This window comes from Cervus canadensis, chromosome 12 (genome assembly GCF_019320065.1).
Source record: "Cervus canadensis isolate Bull #8, Minnesota chromosome 12, ASM1932006v1, whole genome shotgun sequence".
In the NCBI taxonomy this organism is placed as follows: domain Eukaryota; kingdom Metazoa; phylum Chordata; class Mammalia; order Artiodactyla; family Cervidae; genus Cervus; species Cervus canadensis.
Genome location: NC_057397.1, coordinates 10899176 through 10915339, shown reverse-complemented (window position 1 = coordinate 10915339; position 16164 = coordinate 10899176). Strand labels below are relative to the sequence as shown.

The 16164-nt window shown below is 46.7% G+C and overlaps 2 protein-coding genes across 11 annotated transcripts in view; one reads left to right on the top strand and one right to left on the bottom strand.

Moving 5' to 3' along the window:
* The window catches only part of LOC122450878 (RAB11-binding protein RELCH-like), a 125273-nt gene that overhangs the window by 28693 nt on the left and 80416 nt on the right, over window positions 1–16164 (bottom strand). The gene's annotated exons all lie outside the window — the stretch shown is intronic.
* The window catches only part of LOC122450875, a 60936-nt gene that overhangs the window by 11378 nt on the left and 33394 nt on the right, over window positions 1–16164 (top strand). For 2 of the 10 annotated variants that reach the window (XM_043483224.1, XM_043483226.1), the window contains exons 3-6: window positions 2020–2094; window positions 3519–3613; window positions 6771–6855; window positions 11010–11120. In XM_043483224.1, coding sequence (XP_043339159.1) covers window positions 2054–2094; window positions 3519–3613; window positions 6771–6855; window positions 11010–11120 — 332 coding nt within the window. In that variant the 5' untranslated portion in view covers window positions 2020–2053. The other 8 variants (XR_006272249.1, XR_006272250.1, XM_043483225.1 and 5 more) reach the window with 7 other exon arrangements.

Sequence of the window (16164 nt, the reverse complement as noted above, 5' to 3'; positions counted from 1 at the left end):
GCCAAGCTTCTCCCGGTCAGAGAAAGGAGCTATAAATAAGGAAAGGAAGAAAATGACAATAAATCCAGTGATGTGGGACTGGGATTAGAACTATTAGTCTGAACTTATGGTTTTAATATGTGTGTGTGTGCATAAATAGATACAGAAATGAGTATATATGCATATTTTGCATTAGTAAGTAAATATATCATTTCATAGCTATCTTTCCTAAGAAATCCTAGAAGTAGTAACATCTCAGTAGTAATAACTATACCTAGTGCTCATCTTTTGGTTTATAAGTATCATTATTTGATAAAAGGAAATAGAGATCCTTAAAGATATAGGAAATTGGAGGACAGAACCATTAAAAATTATATGTATAAGATGAGCCTGAAATATTTATGGAACCAAAAAATAAGAAGGAAATGTTCAACAAATGATGTGAACGTGTTGAAAAAGACACATGGACTAAATTGAATAAGCTCCCACTGACTACATCTGGGACAGTTTGAGCAACAAATAAATAAAAGTATAGTAATGGATTATAACCCATAGACTAAAATAAATATCCATGAATCCATACTAATAGAAAAAACAAATGAATACTAAGTGGAGATGAAAGGCTTGCTCTTCCTTATAGTAGAATTCAATTAATAATTGTATAAGGAATGATGAAAATTAAAAATGACCATTAGTAAACACCACAGTGAACATTGTTGCAGAGAAGTAATCATTGAAGGATGCTCAAGTTAATGGGCAAAAGTGAGATGAGAAACAGGACATTTGAATAGTCTCAAAGTGTCTCCCCACAAGATATTTATTCATTGCAAATGTGAAAACACTTTTACAGTGGATAATTCTATCATTCAGCACCTTAACCAAGTAATCAAAATCGATATCATTAGCAGCACAAACTGCACGCATGCAGCTTCTGAAATGATGCACAGAGAAGGACAAAGGTCACAGCATCACTTCAGTAGTGATCTTGCCAAACATATTTTATCCCATCTAATCCGACAAACCCAGACTTAGGGACATTTGATAAGATAACTACTCGGTTGTGGTTGTTTAATCGCCAAGTCATGTCCAACTCTTTGCAGCCCCATGGACTGTAGCCCACCAGGCTCCTCTGTCCATGCAGTAGTTTCCCAGGTTGGAGAATACTGAAGTGGGTTGCCATTTTCTTCTCCAAGAATCTTCCCAACCCAGGGATCAAACCCACATCTCCTGCATTGGCAGCTGGGCTCTCTCCTGCTGAGCCACCAGGGAAGCCCATGTCAGTACCACACTGTCCTGGTTTTGACGGCTTCGTAGTGTATTTTGAAATTGAGAAGTCTGAGTCCTCCAACTTTGTTCTTTTTCTAAATTGTTTTGACTATCCTCGGTCTCTATATTTCTGTAAGAATGTTAGGATCAGCTCATCAATGTCTGCAAAGATGCTGGGATTGTGTTGAATCTGTAGATCAATTTGCTATCATATGAATAATACTAAGTTTGTGATCTATCAATATATGATGCCTTTTCGTTTATTTAGGTCTTCTTTAGTGTCTATAAAAAGTTTTCTCTAGTTTAATACTGTTCATTTTTTAAAACTCTTCTTCCATGATTAAGGCTTTTGAACTTTACTCATTTAACATGGGTCTGTTTCTGTATTCTTAATTATACTCCATGACCTGTGTCTATTCTGCATTGATGCTGCACTATTTTACTTACAACAGCTTTGCAGGACACTTTGACATCAGATAAGGGAAGGCTTTCTATACTTCTAATACTTTGTTTTTCTCAAAATCTCTTGTCCTCACTCATTCTCCCATATGAATGTCAAAATTATCTTAAGTTCTGAAAGAAAGACTTCTACAGCAATCTGAATTGGAGGTACATGTTCCAGTTCATTTAAGGGACTGGACTCCTTTACAGCACTGAAAGTACCCTTACTTGTTCAACTTTTCTGTTATTTGTGTTTCAACATGTGTTATATTTTTCTTTATGGGTCCTGTGAGGGTTAATTTTATGTATCACTTCTCACCCATACCTGATCAGGTGACATTTTAATGAGACTTTGGACTTGGAATCAATGGTGGAATGGCTTAAGACTTCGAGGGATGTCGAGATGAGGTGAGTATATTTTAATAGCACATGAAAAGGACATGAATTTGGGCGGGGGGTGCAAAAGATGGAATGTATAGACCAAACTGTTTCCACTCAAAATGTATATACTGAAGCCCTAACCACTAATGTGACTGTATTTGCAGATAGGGTCTGTAAGGAGGTTCGTGGTTAAATGAGGCCAAAGGGTGGGGCCTTAATCCAACAGGAAGTGTCCTTATAAGGAGAGGAAGAGACACCAGAACTGTCTGTCTTTGTGTGTACACAGAGAAGAGGTTATGTGAGGACGTGACAGAGGAGCCTGGTGGGCTACAGTCCCGTCCATGGGGTTGCAGAAGAGTTGGACATGACTTAGCAACTAAACCACAACAACAATAGAAGGCGGCTGTGTATAAGCCAGTGAGAGAAGTCTGATCCAAACCAACCCTGACAAAATCCTGATTCTGGACTTCAACCCTCTAGAACTGTGAAAAATATAAATTTCTGCCGTTTAAGGCACACAGTGTGTGCTTTCCTGGTATGGTACCCTGCAGACTATTAGGGCTTGCTAGGGGGCGCTAGCAGTAAAGAACCCACCTGCCAAGGCAGGAGACACAAGAGATGCTGGTTCAATTCCTGGGCTGGGAAGGTCCCCTGGAGCAGGGCATGGCAAGCTACTCCAGTATTCTTGCCTGGAGAATCCCAAGGACAGAGGAACCTGGTGGGCTGTATAGTCTATAGGGTTACAAAGAGTTGGACATGACTGAAGTGACTTAGCACATATGCACACAGACTATTACTAATAGAGGGTCTACACATTTCATAAAAAATTTTACTGGATATTTTTTACTATATTATTCAAGGTGGTATCTGGAATACGGGTTCTGAGACCTTACTGCACCTATTGCTAGTGTTAGCTATTGTAGCGCTGACGTTAGACACCCTTCAGGATCACTGGCGGTTGGGACACACTGGTGGTTGGGCGCGTGCGCTGACGTTAGGCACCGCCTCAGACATCGCTTGAGGTTTGGCGCGTGCGCTGACGTCAGACACCCTTCGGGATCACTGGTGGTTGGGCGCGTGCGCTGACGTTAGGCACCGCCTCAGACGTCGCTTGAGGTTTGGCGCATGCGCCGAACTTCGACACCGTTCAGGATCCTGGCGGTTGGGAGACGCTGGCCGTTAGGAACATGCGCTGCAGTTAGACATCCTTCGAGGAGGAAAAGCATTCAAGGAGAGCTTTCCGGGAGGAACACATTTCAGCAAGAGAGAAGAGCCAGGTTACAGAAAGCAGAGAGCATTGGCATGTAAGAAAAACGCTTTCCCAGGAGGGCGGATTCTGCAAAGAGGCCTAATATGACTGAAGATAAAAGCAAACAGGCTTAGAAAAGAGAAATGTACCTGTTTTGTTTTGTTTTTTTAATTTATTCCATATTATTTTGTTAATCCCCTAGGCAGATGGAAATCCTCAAGATTTTGGAGCAGTATGGGATACAAACTGAGAAATGTGCTTTCCAGACGGTTCTTTGGCCAACTCTAGGAAGAACAGGTGAGTCGATTGGTTCAGGGCAGGGAAGAGACTGTAAAAACATAGTGAAGCTCTTCAACTAAGACGAGTTCATTTTCTCCTTGGTTTGAATTAGAAGTAGGCTCTGGTGTTTGGAAGGGGCCTTAAAGGTCACTTGGAGCAGCCGTGGACCCTGTGCAGACAGTCATGGGAGGGTCACTGGGACACAGAAATGACCCAAGGTGTTAGTGAAGAGCTCAGCCCCACAGCAGACAGGTGCAGGGGAAAGACCTCAGGCCTGAGCACCAGTCCCTGCTGCCCAGGGAGCAGAGCAACTGTCTGGGTCTTGGTGCCCTTCTCTGTGAATATTAACTTTCAGTGGACAGAGATGCAGTGATACAAAAGTATATCTCCTACCCACTGTAGCCTGGGCTTCCTAGGTGGCGCTGGTAGTAAAGCACCCACCTGCCAAGGCACGAGATATAGGAGACATGGATTTGATCCTTCGGTCAGGAAGATACCCTAGAGGAGGGCATGGCAACCCACTCTAGTGTTCCTACATGGAGAATCCCATGGACAGAGGAGCCTGGAAGGCTACAGTCTATATGTAGCACATGCACCCACTGTGGCCTAGCATGAGAGACATACACTGCACCTCTTGGTCACAGCCAGAATCTTCCTCCTCTTTTCACTCATTCATAGGACCAGATTTCATCTCCTGAAAACACATAGGACACATTCGCTACCAATTTCCTAAGTCAGATATTAGAAGATAGAAACCATGTTGCCACAAGTCTTGTCTTTGCTAAAGAACATTTAACATCACCTCCCTCAGATAACATATTTTCCAAAGCACTTATCTTTGCAATTCCTAATACATGCACTCTGATGATGTCTAAAATGGTCTTTAAAATAAAATCATATTCCTGTGTACAGTGAGGGTTAGGCTTTCTCTAATACAGTTCTGAGTATCTCACTCCTTCTACAGAGTGAGTTCATTTGGCTAAGAGGGAGAGACAGGGCTCTGTTGCTGACCTCTAAAGACTTCTGAACCCTTTTTCATTCCTCCACACTCTGGTCTGACAAATCCTCAAGTATACTCTGGGACAAAGCACTGGGAGAGAAAAAATGAGAACCACTGGTTTAAGACACATGTATCAGTGTTCAGCTGACTACCCAAAATAAACGACGATTAACAAGATTAAAATAACTTCACCACTTCATGTTAAAGAGGCGGGGATAAGCTCTCGTTAAGGCAGTGCATAAAAGAGCAGAGCAGTTTTCAGTACAGGCAGCCTGGTCTTGGGAGCCTTGGCCTCCCACAGGAGGAAAGAAAGAAAATAGGTGGGAGCGAGTCATGCGTGTCCCATCAGTGTGGAGAACAGATTTCTTCTGCTTTTGAAAACTGGAGTCTCTCTTCCCTGACCCCACGGCCCACAGCAAACACACTCAGCAACATGCGTTATTGACCCCTCACTCTGGACCAGGTTTTTTCTGAGGTCTTACAGATGGTAAGGTGATTAAACCATCACTGTTGCTCTCAAGCAACTGGAAGTCTGACTAAGGAGACTGTTAGAGAACAAGGAAGATTAAGGCAATATAACCTGGTACATGAAACAAGGATAAAGGAAACCTAGATTTTGTACTTAAGGTCTAAGCAGGGGGCCAGAACAGCTGTTAGAGCTAGGGTGGAGATTTCATTTCAAGTGCCATTGGCAGTAGCAAGCAGTCAGGGACACCACGAAACAAAAATTTCACAAGGATTTCACCAGGCTGCAAGATCAGTCAGGGAATTCCAGGCCAATGGAATAACATGCCCAAAAGCCTACTGGTGGGAAAGCCCAAGGATTATCAAGGAAAAGGCAAATATACCTATGGGCTTTAAAATCCCTAAGTCATGTGGAATCAAAGAAAGGCTTTTAACTATGGAAATTACACAAAAGAGATTACAGTGGAATCCTCCAGAACTGGGTAGAGAAGGAGTTGGAGTAGCAAGTCCAGAGTCAGCGAGAGCTGTTAGAAGACCCGAGACCAGTCACAGATGGGGCCCTGGATTAGGGCAGTGTCTCTAGGGGTAGAGAAGAGATGGTGGGTTTGGTAGACATTTTGGACAAATAGCTAAATCGAGATGTACCACATTCCTGAGTAAATATTTGCACATGATGCTGTGCTACATTTGAGGGCCCGACAATTAACGGAAAGGACGGGCCCTAATATCTCCCAGCACAGACACAGGTGAACTAATGTGAAGAAGAGCCATTTTACTCAGGCATTTGTGCTGTGCAAAGCTGCCAGGAGAAAATTAAATACTTTATTTCACTATGTATGTATGAAGCACTTCACTCATCCCAAGTTCTCATTTATTGCCAGGCACCGTAATACACTCCCTACATACATAATCTCACTTACTATCTTAAAAAAGTTTTTAAAAGCAAGTTTTATTATTTTACATATTTATAAACAATAAAGCCAAGTTTTATTGTTGAAGTACCTTGCCCAGTGTCATAGTTAACAAACTGCTGGCTTACACATACAGAGGAGCAAAGCAAGAAAGTATTTCAACAAATATTAATTGAATTTTAAAATGTCTGTATCCCAGAAGTTTATGTGGCCTGGTCTCTGACCATTAAATAAATCACCAAAGGGTACTTACAAGAATAAGCAAAGTTTCTAAAGACGATCCCCAAGTCTGAGATCCCAGACTTTGGGAATTACTTTGCAGTTTCCCCTTCCCTCTCTTCTTTCCTCCGTCAGGTGACTAATTTAGGGAAAGATCTGAGTCCTGGCATGAAAAGAGATGTATTCATGGTCATACTTCACATGAAAAGGGAGTTCAAAGGGAATTGACATTGGTTGATTATTTGCTATGCATCAACTGCTTTATCCACAGCTTCTCAATTTATTTCACTTAACAACCTGGAACATAGTCATTTTATTACTATACTGATTTCATAGATGAGACAACAGTGCATTATTAGAAGTGACAAAGTGCAGACTCAAACCCAGATCCAAGTAACACAAAGCATATTCTCTTCCCACACTATCCCATTGCCTTGCCCCATGAAGGCACTGGGAGCCTTTGATGAATGCTATAATTCCATCTTGTCAGCCTGGGCCACTTTCTAGGCATGTGAATAAGATCACTGATAGCTCTTCTTGGTTTCTTTTTTCCCCCTTCTGTTCTTTTGGCTGTGCACAGCATGTGGGATCTTAGTTCCCCGACCAGGGATTGAACCTGTGTCCCCAGCAGTGGAAGCTCTGTGTCTTAATAACTGCACCATCAGGTAAGTTCCTGGTTTTTTGTGCCCAGAAAGGACCCCACACTTCCTCCGCTCTCTCCCACCCCTGGTACATTGTCAGCTATCTTGCAAATGCACCACCTTGGTTGTTAGGCAGATAGATGAGTGAAGCTACAACTGGGAATCTAACTCAGCCAATTCCCTGGTGCCTGTGGGGTCACTAGTGCCCTTGCTGACCAGGAGAGTAAGCCACCACTATTCTTATCCCTGCTTTTCAAGGGGAAGAAAAGCATTCTGTAAGGACCATTCTTATCTCATCAGCAGTGCTCAGAGTAACAAACTGGCTTGAGGACTGCAAGGGTGCAGAACAGCATTGGATGGGGGTGATGATGATAACGAAAAAGATGATGCACACTTTAGACAAAACTGGGTGTGCATGAGTATGTGTGTGTGTTTTTCCTGGCTCCAAAAAAGATGATGTGTATTTCTGAACGGGCTTCCCTGGTGGCTCAGTGGTAAAGAATCCGCCTGCCAATGCAGGAGACGTGGGTTCAATCCCTGGGTTGGGAAGATCCCCTGGAGAAAGAATTGGCAACCCACTCCAGTATTCTTGCCTGACAAATCCCATGGACAGAGGAGCCTGGTGGGCTACAGTCCATGGGGTTGCAAAAGAGTTGTACATGACTTAGCAACTAAATAACAACAAATATTTCTGAGCAGCTCTGAACAAAGAAATCTAGTGTTTAAGTTTTGCCTGCATCAGACTCTATCCACAGAAGATAGCCAGGAATGGTTTTCAGGGTGTCTGAGAAAATGAGAGGTGCAGATGGTTTGCGCTGGGGCATGGTTTCAAATTTTAAAAGGATTATGGCTCATGAATCCTAGAAATGGTGGGTGGAGGTGTGAATCTTTGAAATTCTAATTGCATACCAGTCTAAGGAGGTATATACTTACCTGGGCACATTATCTCATTGTTCATATATTCCTTTCTTGGCTAGGGGAGATGGGGAGGAGGAGCAGATACATAACATAATCTTCAAATGAAACTGAAACAACAGTTGGTGGCAGCAGTTTGGACTCTGGTGAATTCCATCAAGAAAGCAATCCCCACTGTTTACCATCACAGTTAGCTTAGCTTGTTGTAATAATCTTTATTCCTTGCCTCTGTAGAGCTGAGGGCGGACACAGACTCAGCTCCAGCTGGGAAGGATCTCTGTGGTCATTCTGACATATGCATCCCTTTATTTTATCGAAGTGAGGGCACTAAGGCCCAAGCTAACAGCATCAGTTATCAGGAGAGAAAGCTCTAGAATCCAGGCCTCCTGGAATTGAGGCAATTATTCACTGACTACAGGCTTTTTAATAACAGCTCATATTTATCAAGTGTTTGCTCTAAGTCATGCACATGTGACAGAAGGAGCTACCAGCCCAGCAGGGATGACAGGTATTCGATGACAACTTGAAAGAGAGAAAAGTGGAAATAATGCAAAATCAGAGTCTCAATTGATTTCCAGCCTAGGGGGTGGCCTTCTTGGAGTGGTTGGAAGGCTGAGTGCTGGGTGTTAGATTCTCAACTGCTGCATGGGGATAAACATGGGGTTACTTGAGGCTCTTGGAGCTTAATGAGCACAAGCTAGTAGTGGCCATAGTTGTTCCCAAGTCACAGAACATTGTAGATGCAGGATGACCCAGTTAGTATATGGGAAAAGAGGTAGGGTTTTTTCTGGTGTCTCATATTCTGTCAGTAACAGCATGTGAACAAGTGACCTCCAGGTGTGGGTCTTAAATGCCATCTGGCAGTCTCCCCAAAACCTCAACCTTGGTGTGTCCCAGTGCAGACTTTTAAAGTAGAAGGAGGAGAAAGTGTGTACCTATTTGTTTGTTTGTTTTTTAGGATGCCTCTCAAAACTGATGTCTCAATGCTTTGCCAGAGCAGGGTCTTTATTCCTGTATGCTGCCTTACCAAGGCCTTCCTCTCGTTAGCTGCAGTGCTTGCGTTCCTGACATTAATAAGCGCTTCCCCAGAGACACAGTGCAGGTTCAGGACAGCCAGCACAGGCAGCCAAAAGACCTTGAACTTGTACAATGGCTCTCCTGGGCACAGAGCACCTTCTCATCTGTTATCATTTACCAGCCTCATGGGGCTAGCGCCCTCTTCTTTCATGTTCATGGGAGGCAACTGAAGGCCAAGATCCCGTAGCCACCAGGATACCTGCAGAGGCAGCCCCTCATTCCCGTTTCTTCTTTTGTTTATTTGGCTGCATCGGATCTTAGTTGTGGCACACGGGACCTTTGGTCTTTGTTGCCACTGCAGCATCTTTTTAGCTGCGTCTCAGAAACACTTTTGTTTGTGCCATGTGGGATATAGTTCCCTGACCAGGTATGAAACCCAGGTCCCCTGCACTGGAGCGGGGATGTCTTGGTCCACCAGGAAAGTCCCTTCATTCTCTCTTCTGCTCTAGATGTCACTTTGTCAAGGAGGTTTTCTCTGCTCATTCCTCAAACCATAGCTCCTGCATCGCTTGCCTACTCTGTATATACTTCACTTTATATTACATGTATATTGCTTGTCTGTTTCCCTTACTACTGTTGATGGAAGAGTAGGGGCATTGTCTGTTTCCGAATCTCCAGCGGCAGGAGGAGGGCGTTAGTAAACAGTTGTCAGCAGTGAGCGAGGAGATGCAGTTTTCATTTGACAATCACTCCCGCGTCCAACGCCCCTCCCTGCCAGTGGGCACTCTGTTGTGGTTTGGGGAAGGACCAGAGGACAGATAACTGTACAAGATCGCAGAACTCAATCCCAGAGGGGGCCGGGGGGCTAGACTTCTGCCCAGGTTGGTGAATTTGGGACTTTGTGAGCCGGCTTCAGTTGGCTCCAATTATAGGAGCCAATCGTCAGGCGCTTCCTAAGGGCCTAGTTGGTGTGGTGTTTTTTTTTTAACCAATTTGATCCGCAATCAATGGTGAGAAATTAAATGGATTCTTTGGGCTAAGTAGATTGAAGAAAATAGCCATCTGCCAGGGCCGAGGAATGAGCAATCTGTTGGTAATTTTTCCACTGAAATTTGGCATCTACTTAGCATTGTACACCATTTGCACCTCGGGAAATGCCTTTTACACCTCTTCCCCTCCTCTGTCCTTCGCGCTAAAAACAACAACAACAACAAAAGCCAGTATAAATGAAAGATTAGAAAACTGTGGGGGGGGGGGGACTTTCCTATAGGGTCTTTACTTAGCACTTCAGCGGCTTCAGCAAACGACACAAAGCTAGCCTTCGGGGGGCTAGTGAGCGCCCTGCCAAGGCAGTGAGGGGCCAGAGCCGGCGGGCGGGCAAGCTGCGAGCCGGGCCCCAGAGGCCGCCACCGCGCGCCCCTCTCGCCGGGCCCGCGACCTGGGCAGACGGAGGCGGCTCTCCGGGCCTCGCTTCCTGCACCCACACGGGGCTAAAAAAGAACGCGCACAACTTTTTTTTTTGGTCCCCCTTCTTGCGAAACGCTCGCGTAAGGAGCTCGCCCAAGTAACCGCTCCGGGGGCGGCCCTGGGAACGCGGGCATTCGCCGCCCCGAGAGCCGCGCGGCCCGGGCCGCCGGTGAGGGGGGACCCAGTCGGAGTGCTGCGCGCGGGGCTGCGGGGGACGGGACGGTGAGGGTGGGGCGGACTGGGGCAGGGCCTGGGCGGGGCTGGGGGCTGGCGGGGGCGGGGTGGGGGGGCGCGGCGGCGCGTGCGCAGAACACTTCCTTGTTTGTCCAGTGACTGTCGCGGCAGCGCCGCCCGCCCGCTCGCGGGAGCGTGTGTTCAGTCAGTCGGTGTAAGCGCTGCGGCCTATCAGAGCGTGTGAGCAGGCAGCACCGGCCTGCCGCGACCCCGGGCGCCCCCTCCCCGCCCCCCGCGAAGCATCCCCTCCCCCGTGGCCGGGCATGAGCAGAGGGAGGCGGGTAGCTGAGAACTCCCAGCCTCGCGCGCCGCTCGGAGTTTGAAGGGCCCCGTGCCGATCGCTGATCGCGGCCGCCGCCGCCGCCTCCTTTCTCACGCCGCCGCCGGGATCGCAGGCGCGCCAGGCCGGGCGGCGGGTGGCGGGCTGCGTGCGGGGGCCGTTCATGAGCCGCCGGCTGGCCCGCGGCCGGGGAGCCTGCGCAGAGACTCACCCCCCCCCTCCCCCCGCCCCGCCTTCGCTTGTGTCTCGCCCCCTCCCCCGGCAGGATGCCGGACCAGATCTCCGTCTCCGAGTTCATCGCGGAGACCACCGAAGAGTACAACTCGCCCACCATGTCGAGCTTCACTACGCGGCTGCACAACTGCAGCTGGAGGAGGTAGGTCGGGGCCGGCGCCCTCCGCGCGCAGCCCTCCGAGGACCCCGGCCCGCCCGCCGGGACGCCTCGCCGCCTCGGCTCGCGGCCGCTGCCTCGCAGTTGGATTGTTGATTTCCGAGCCGGGGAGGAAGGGGTTGTAAGGGGCCTGGGGGAGCCACACCCCCACTGCGGGACTCCCTCCAGCCCACCCAGTGGCCAGGTGATGGGCGGGGGACATAGGATGTGCAGCCCCCAGCTCCGTTTTCCCCTCGAGGCTAGAGGTGGGGAGAGGATTGAACAGGCTGTGGACACCCCTAAGAAGAGGGAAGTCCTCTCCCTGGCTTGAGCCCTTCTGAGCGCTTTCCACATCATCCTGACCCTCTCGTAACCCGCCAAGTAGATGGTGTCAGGCCCCCGAGAGCAGAGGGAGGCAAAGCAACGTGGCCATGGTCACCAGCAAGGGACTGGGAGATGGTCAATTAATGGACCTCTCCACGGCCCGGCTTGGCCAGGCAGGCTGAGCTGCATTGGCTAGGACTGGTGGAAAACCCCCAGAGGAATGAGAGGGAGCTCTGGCCGGGACTGCCTTCACCCCGGGATTCCTCCTCCTCTGTTGTCCTAAAGCCCTGGGTGGAAAGAGCTATCTATGCAGACTGGTCCCCACCCGGCTCCCGTGGCTGGCTGGTTTGGTAGAGTCAGGCTGCTGCGCCAGCAGGACCTGCCCGCAGGGCACTCATAAGCTGTGAATGGATCCCCGAGGCCGATGCTGCCCCAAGGAGCTGGCCAGACATGAAGAAGGGAGGCCTGAGATGCAGAAAGAATCGCTCCTCTTATTTAGGTCTCCAGGGAAAGCTCGTGGGTGCCTCCGACAGCGCCAAGAGCTTAGCAATTTCCTTTAAAATTTTAGGTGCATTAGTGATAGGGCCGAGTAGGTACATAAGGAGGAATCTGCAAGCCTGGGAGCTGGGAAGCCTCTGAACCGCCTCAAAAACGGGATATTTGCCCTGGAACTCTGTCCCGTATGTAAGTGCCATAAAGTGCCGCTCCCTTCTCAACCCCAAAAAAGATAGCACTGGAGGAAGTTAGGAAGGCAGATCGTTTTCCCTGGGTGGATTCTTCTGTGGTTGGTTTATTTGAGGTTTGGGGAGCTCTTTCTGATCTAAGCTCCCCGCGGCTCCTCCTCTGTAATGCTAAGAAGCTTGGGCTTCTGTGAGCAGACTGCTCTTGATGCAGGCTGTGATACTTGTTCCTGGGCCAGGTTACACCCAGAACTGTGTGTGTACTCAGAAGCACCAGGGTCCTACGTTTTAGGAGGGGAGAGGTTTCTGCTAGTGCTGGGTCCTGTTTTGCCGACCTGATGCTGCAGATGAGTCTGGATGTTTTAGGCCAGTTGAGGTTGCTTCTGGATTCTCTCTGAAGTTAATGTTGGGTTATTGAACTGAATTTTGAAATTCAGTTGGAGAAGCACCATCTAACTAGGTTTGTTGAAAAGCCAGAGGTAAATGACTCTTTTTTCTTTGTTGTGGTTTTGTTTCTGTCAACTGTCTTGTCTGTTGAACCAGCCTGATGCCTGGTGTCTGGGATTAAGTGGACTTGCCAGGCATTCAACCCTATGACCAGTCTGTCCTTCACTTAATTGTGATGAATTGAAACATGTTGATGTGGAAGCATTTTGCATCCTTTTTCTGTACCTACTGTATATGCTTCTAAAGGATGTGATATTGGTTAGACTGAGGGGCTATTTTCCTTCTAGATAAGTCCTTCAGGGCCTGCTGATGGAGCTGTCAATTGCATTAACTTTTCCTTTCTGCACATTCAGATAATGTTACTGTATTCTGTTTGTGTGGGGTGTGATAAGGGTAAGTGTATAGTTGGTGATGCTGTTTGTAGGGGTATGTGCCCATATTATGTGGCCACACTGGAGGATAGGGTTAGTGTTTTTAAATTATATGCAGCTGCTCTGGATCTTTGTTTGAGATTACTAAATTTAAAGGCAAATGCAGCTGATACATTTTTTGGTGGGCCCTGCTGTTTTGCAAGGTTGGGTAGAAAAACAGACCCAGTCCTATGAACTTGAGAAGGAATTGGAACCAGGCTAGAAGTTCAAAAGTGTCATGTTAGAGTACATTGGTAATACTCAGGTTCTCAAGAATACAGTAGTGATTGTTTCATCAAGAGCGGCACAATAATTTTGTAACTGTTTTTTCTGACTTTAGTACAGTCCTAGTCAAGAAGTCATTGTCCCCAATCTCCATCTTTTAATTCCTTAAAAAAATTTTTTTTTAATTTATCTTATTATTATTTGTTTTGGCTGTGAACAGGCTTTCTGATTTGTGGCGAGTGAGGTCCTCTGTGCTGCGGTCCTCGGGGCGGGGTCCTCACTGCGGCGGCTTCTCTTGCGGAGCACCGGCTCTAGAGTGCTGGGGCCTCAGTAGTCGTGGCACTCGGGCTTCGTTGCTCCATGGCATGTGGGATCCTCCCGGACCAGGGATTGAATCCATGTTCCCTGCATTGGAAGCGGATTCTTAACTGCTGGGCCACCAGGGAAGTCCATCTTTTAACTCCCTAACTGAATTCCATGAGGTCGGATTCAAGAGTGATTGCCTTTAGCCTAAATATGAAATAGGCCCTTTGGTTTCTTAATTGATAGATAACTACCACGGTTGAACTTTTAATCCCACCCCCCCCGAAGCTTATATGTGTGAAAGAGGTACATTTATAAATATCTTACATTTTACATTACATCAGCATTCAGTTCTCAAAAATTATGGGGCTTAAGGTTATTACCCTCAAAATATAATGAAAAGTTTTGGGGCAAACCACAAATTCTTGTTGGCGTAGGCTTCACAAGTGAAATAGGTGGAAACTAAAGACTGCTGTTTGGGTTATCTTGTGGTTATTCTTAGGAGGAGAAATTTTGGGTACTTTTTTGGTGATGTGGAAACTCAGAAATAGGAATTAATTTGGGCAGCTTGGATTTTTTAAAAAAATATTTTTCTAGTTTTAGCAATTGTCTTCCTATTTATTTATAGACTGTTTTGCTCTTTGAATTCCAAAGTAGCATGCCTAAATGTCACATAAAAAGTTGTGTTAGATCTCCTAACTTGGAACCCCAAATTAACCCACACACTCCCTTTTGGTTTGTCCTCTTGGCAAAGAGTTCTGTGCTTTGCAGATGTTGCTGCTTTTATTTTAACCTATCACTGATGAACACTTTAGGAACTGGGTCAGACATCCTTGGTTAAAAAAAAAAGAAAAGAAAAGAATTTACTTCTAGGCTTCAACTTTGGGGGCAAAGGGTCCCCCATGATTCTGGAAGTCATGGCGGGGCTGGCACGCAATGAGTGGCTGCTTTTGAGAGGCAAGAGTGGATGGGCTGCCAAGGTTTCATGCTGGTGTGTGAGTGTTTTCCAAGCAAAAAGCCAGTGTTTTGCTTATTCAGCAACCAAAGCACACTGACATGTGCCATTTTACTCGTGACCGTTTGGAAATTATGAGTAAATGAGTAGGAGAAGGCTGAGGTTTCCCAGGAAGGGAGCAGGCACCATTGAGGGAGACAAAAGGAGATGCTCTTCATTTAGAGACTTCGATTGGTACATACATAGTGTTGGCTGAAAGGGAGAGTCCAGTGTGATATGTGAAGGTCAGCTGGGTTATTGATTGTGTAGCGTTGGCCCAGCACTTTTATCTTTGGTGATGATGGAGGAGGCATGCTCTGCTCATTGATTAAGCAGATAGCTGCTTGGTACCAGGACTTTGAAGGCACATGGCATGCCTGAGGACACTTCACCCTTACAGAGGCTTTATGGAGGAGGAACAATTGTTAGCCCCATTTTACAGGGAAGAAAACTGAGGCCTAGCGAGATGAAGTGATTTGTCTCCAAGATCAGATGGCTAGTAAGTAAGTGGTGTTAATGATGAACTCTGCTGCGGCTAAGTTGCTTCAGTCATGTCTGAATCTTTTCGACGCTATGGACTTCAGCCTGCCAGGCTCCTCTGTCCGTGGGATTCTCCAGGCAAGAATACTGGAGTGAATTGCCATGCCCTTCTTCCAGGGGATTTTACCCAACCAGGGATCGACCCTTCCTCTCCTGCATTGGCAGGCGGGTTCTTCACCACTAGCGGCACCTGGGAAGCCCCTAAGTGGAGTTAGGAAGCCCTTAAATAGTTAAGACTTAGCATAGATGTTCTCAATGTCTACAAAAACATACTTCAGTGGTTAGTGTTTTGTGGAAGCGCAGGAGGCTTCACTCTTATTGTCTGTTCTCGCTTTGGTACCATGAATCAGGTGGGTAAGTTCCTAGGTGGTTTGGTTTATCTTCACGTTCAAGTCACAAGGAGCTCTTCATGTGGTTGCTGCTGTTCAGTCGTTAAGTCATGTCTGACTCTTTGTAACCCTGTGGACTGCAGCACGCCAGGTTCCCCTATTCTTCACTGTCTCCTGGAGTTTGCTCAGATTCATGTCTGTTGAGTCAGTGATGCTCTCTAACCACCTCATCCTCTGCTGCCCCCTTCTCCTCCTGCCCTCACTTATATCCAGCATCAAGGTCTTTTCCAGTGAGTCAGCTCTTCAGGTCAGGTGACCAGAGTATTGGAGCTTTAGTTTCAACATCAGCCCCTCCAGTGAATGCTCAGGATTGATTTTCTTTAGGACTGACTGGTTTGATCTCCTTGGTGTCCAAGGGACTTTGTAGAGTCTTCTCCAGCACAAAACATCAACTCTTTAGCAATCAGCCTTCTTTTTGGTCCAACTCTCACATCTGTACATGACTACTGGGAAAAAAATCATAGCTTTGACTATATAGACCTTCATGAGCAAAGTGATGTCTCTGCTTTTTAATATGCTATTTAGGTTTGTCATAGCTTTCCTTCCGAGGAGCAAGCATCTTTTAATTTCATGGCTGCAGTCACTGTCTGCAGTGTTTTGGTGTCCAAGAAAATAACTCTCACTTCCATTTTCCCCCCTTCTATTTGCCATGTAGTAATGGGACTGAATGCCATGATCTTGCTTAGTTTTTATTAATGTTGAGTTTCACATCAGCTTTTTCACTCTCTTCTTTCACCC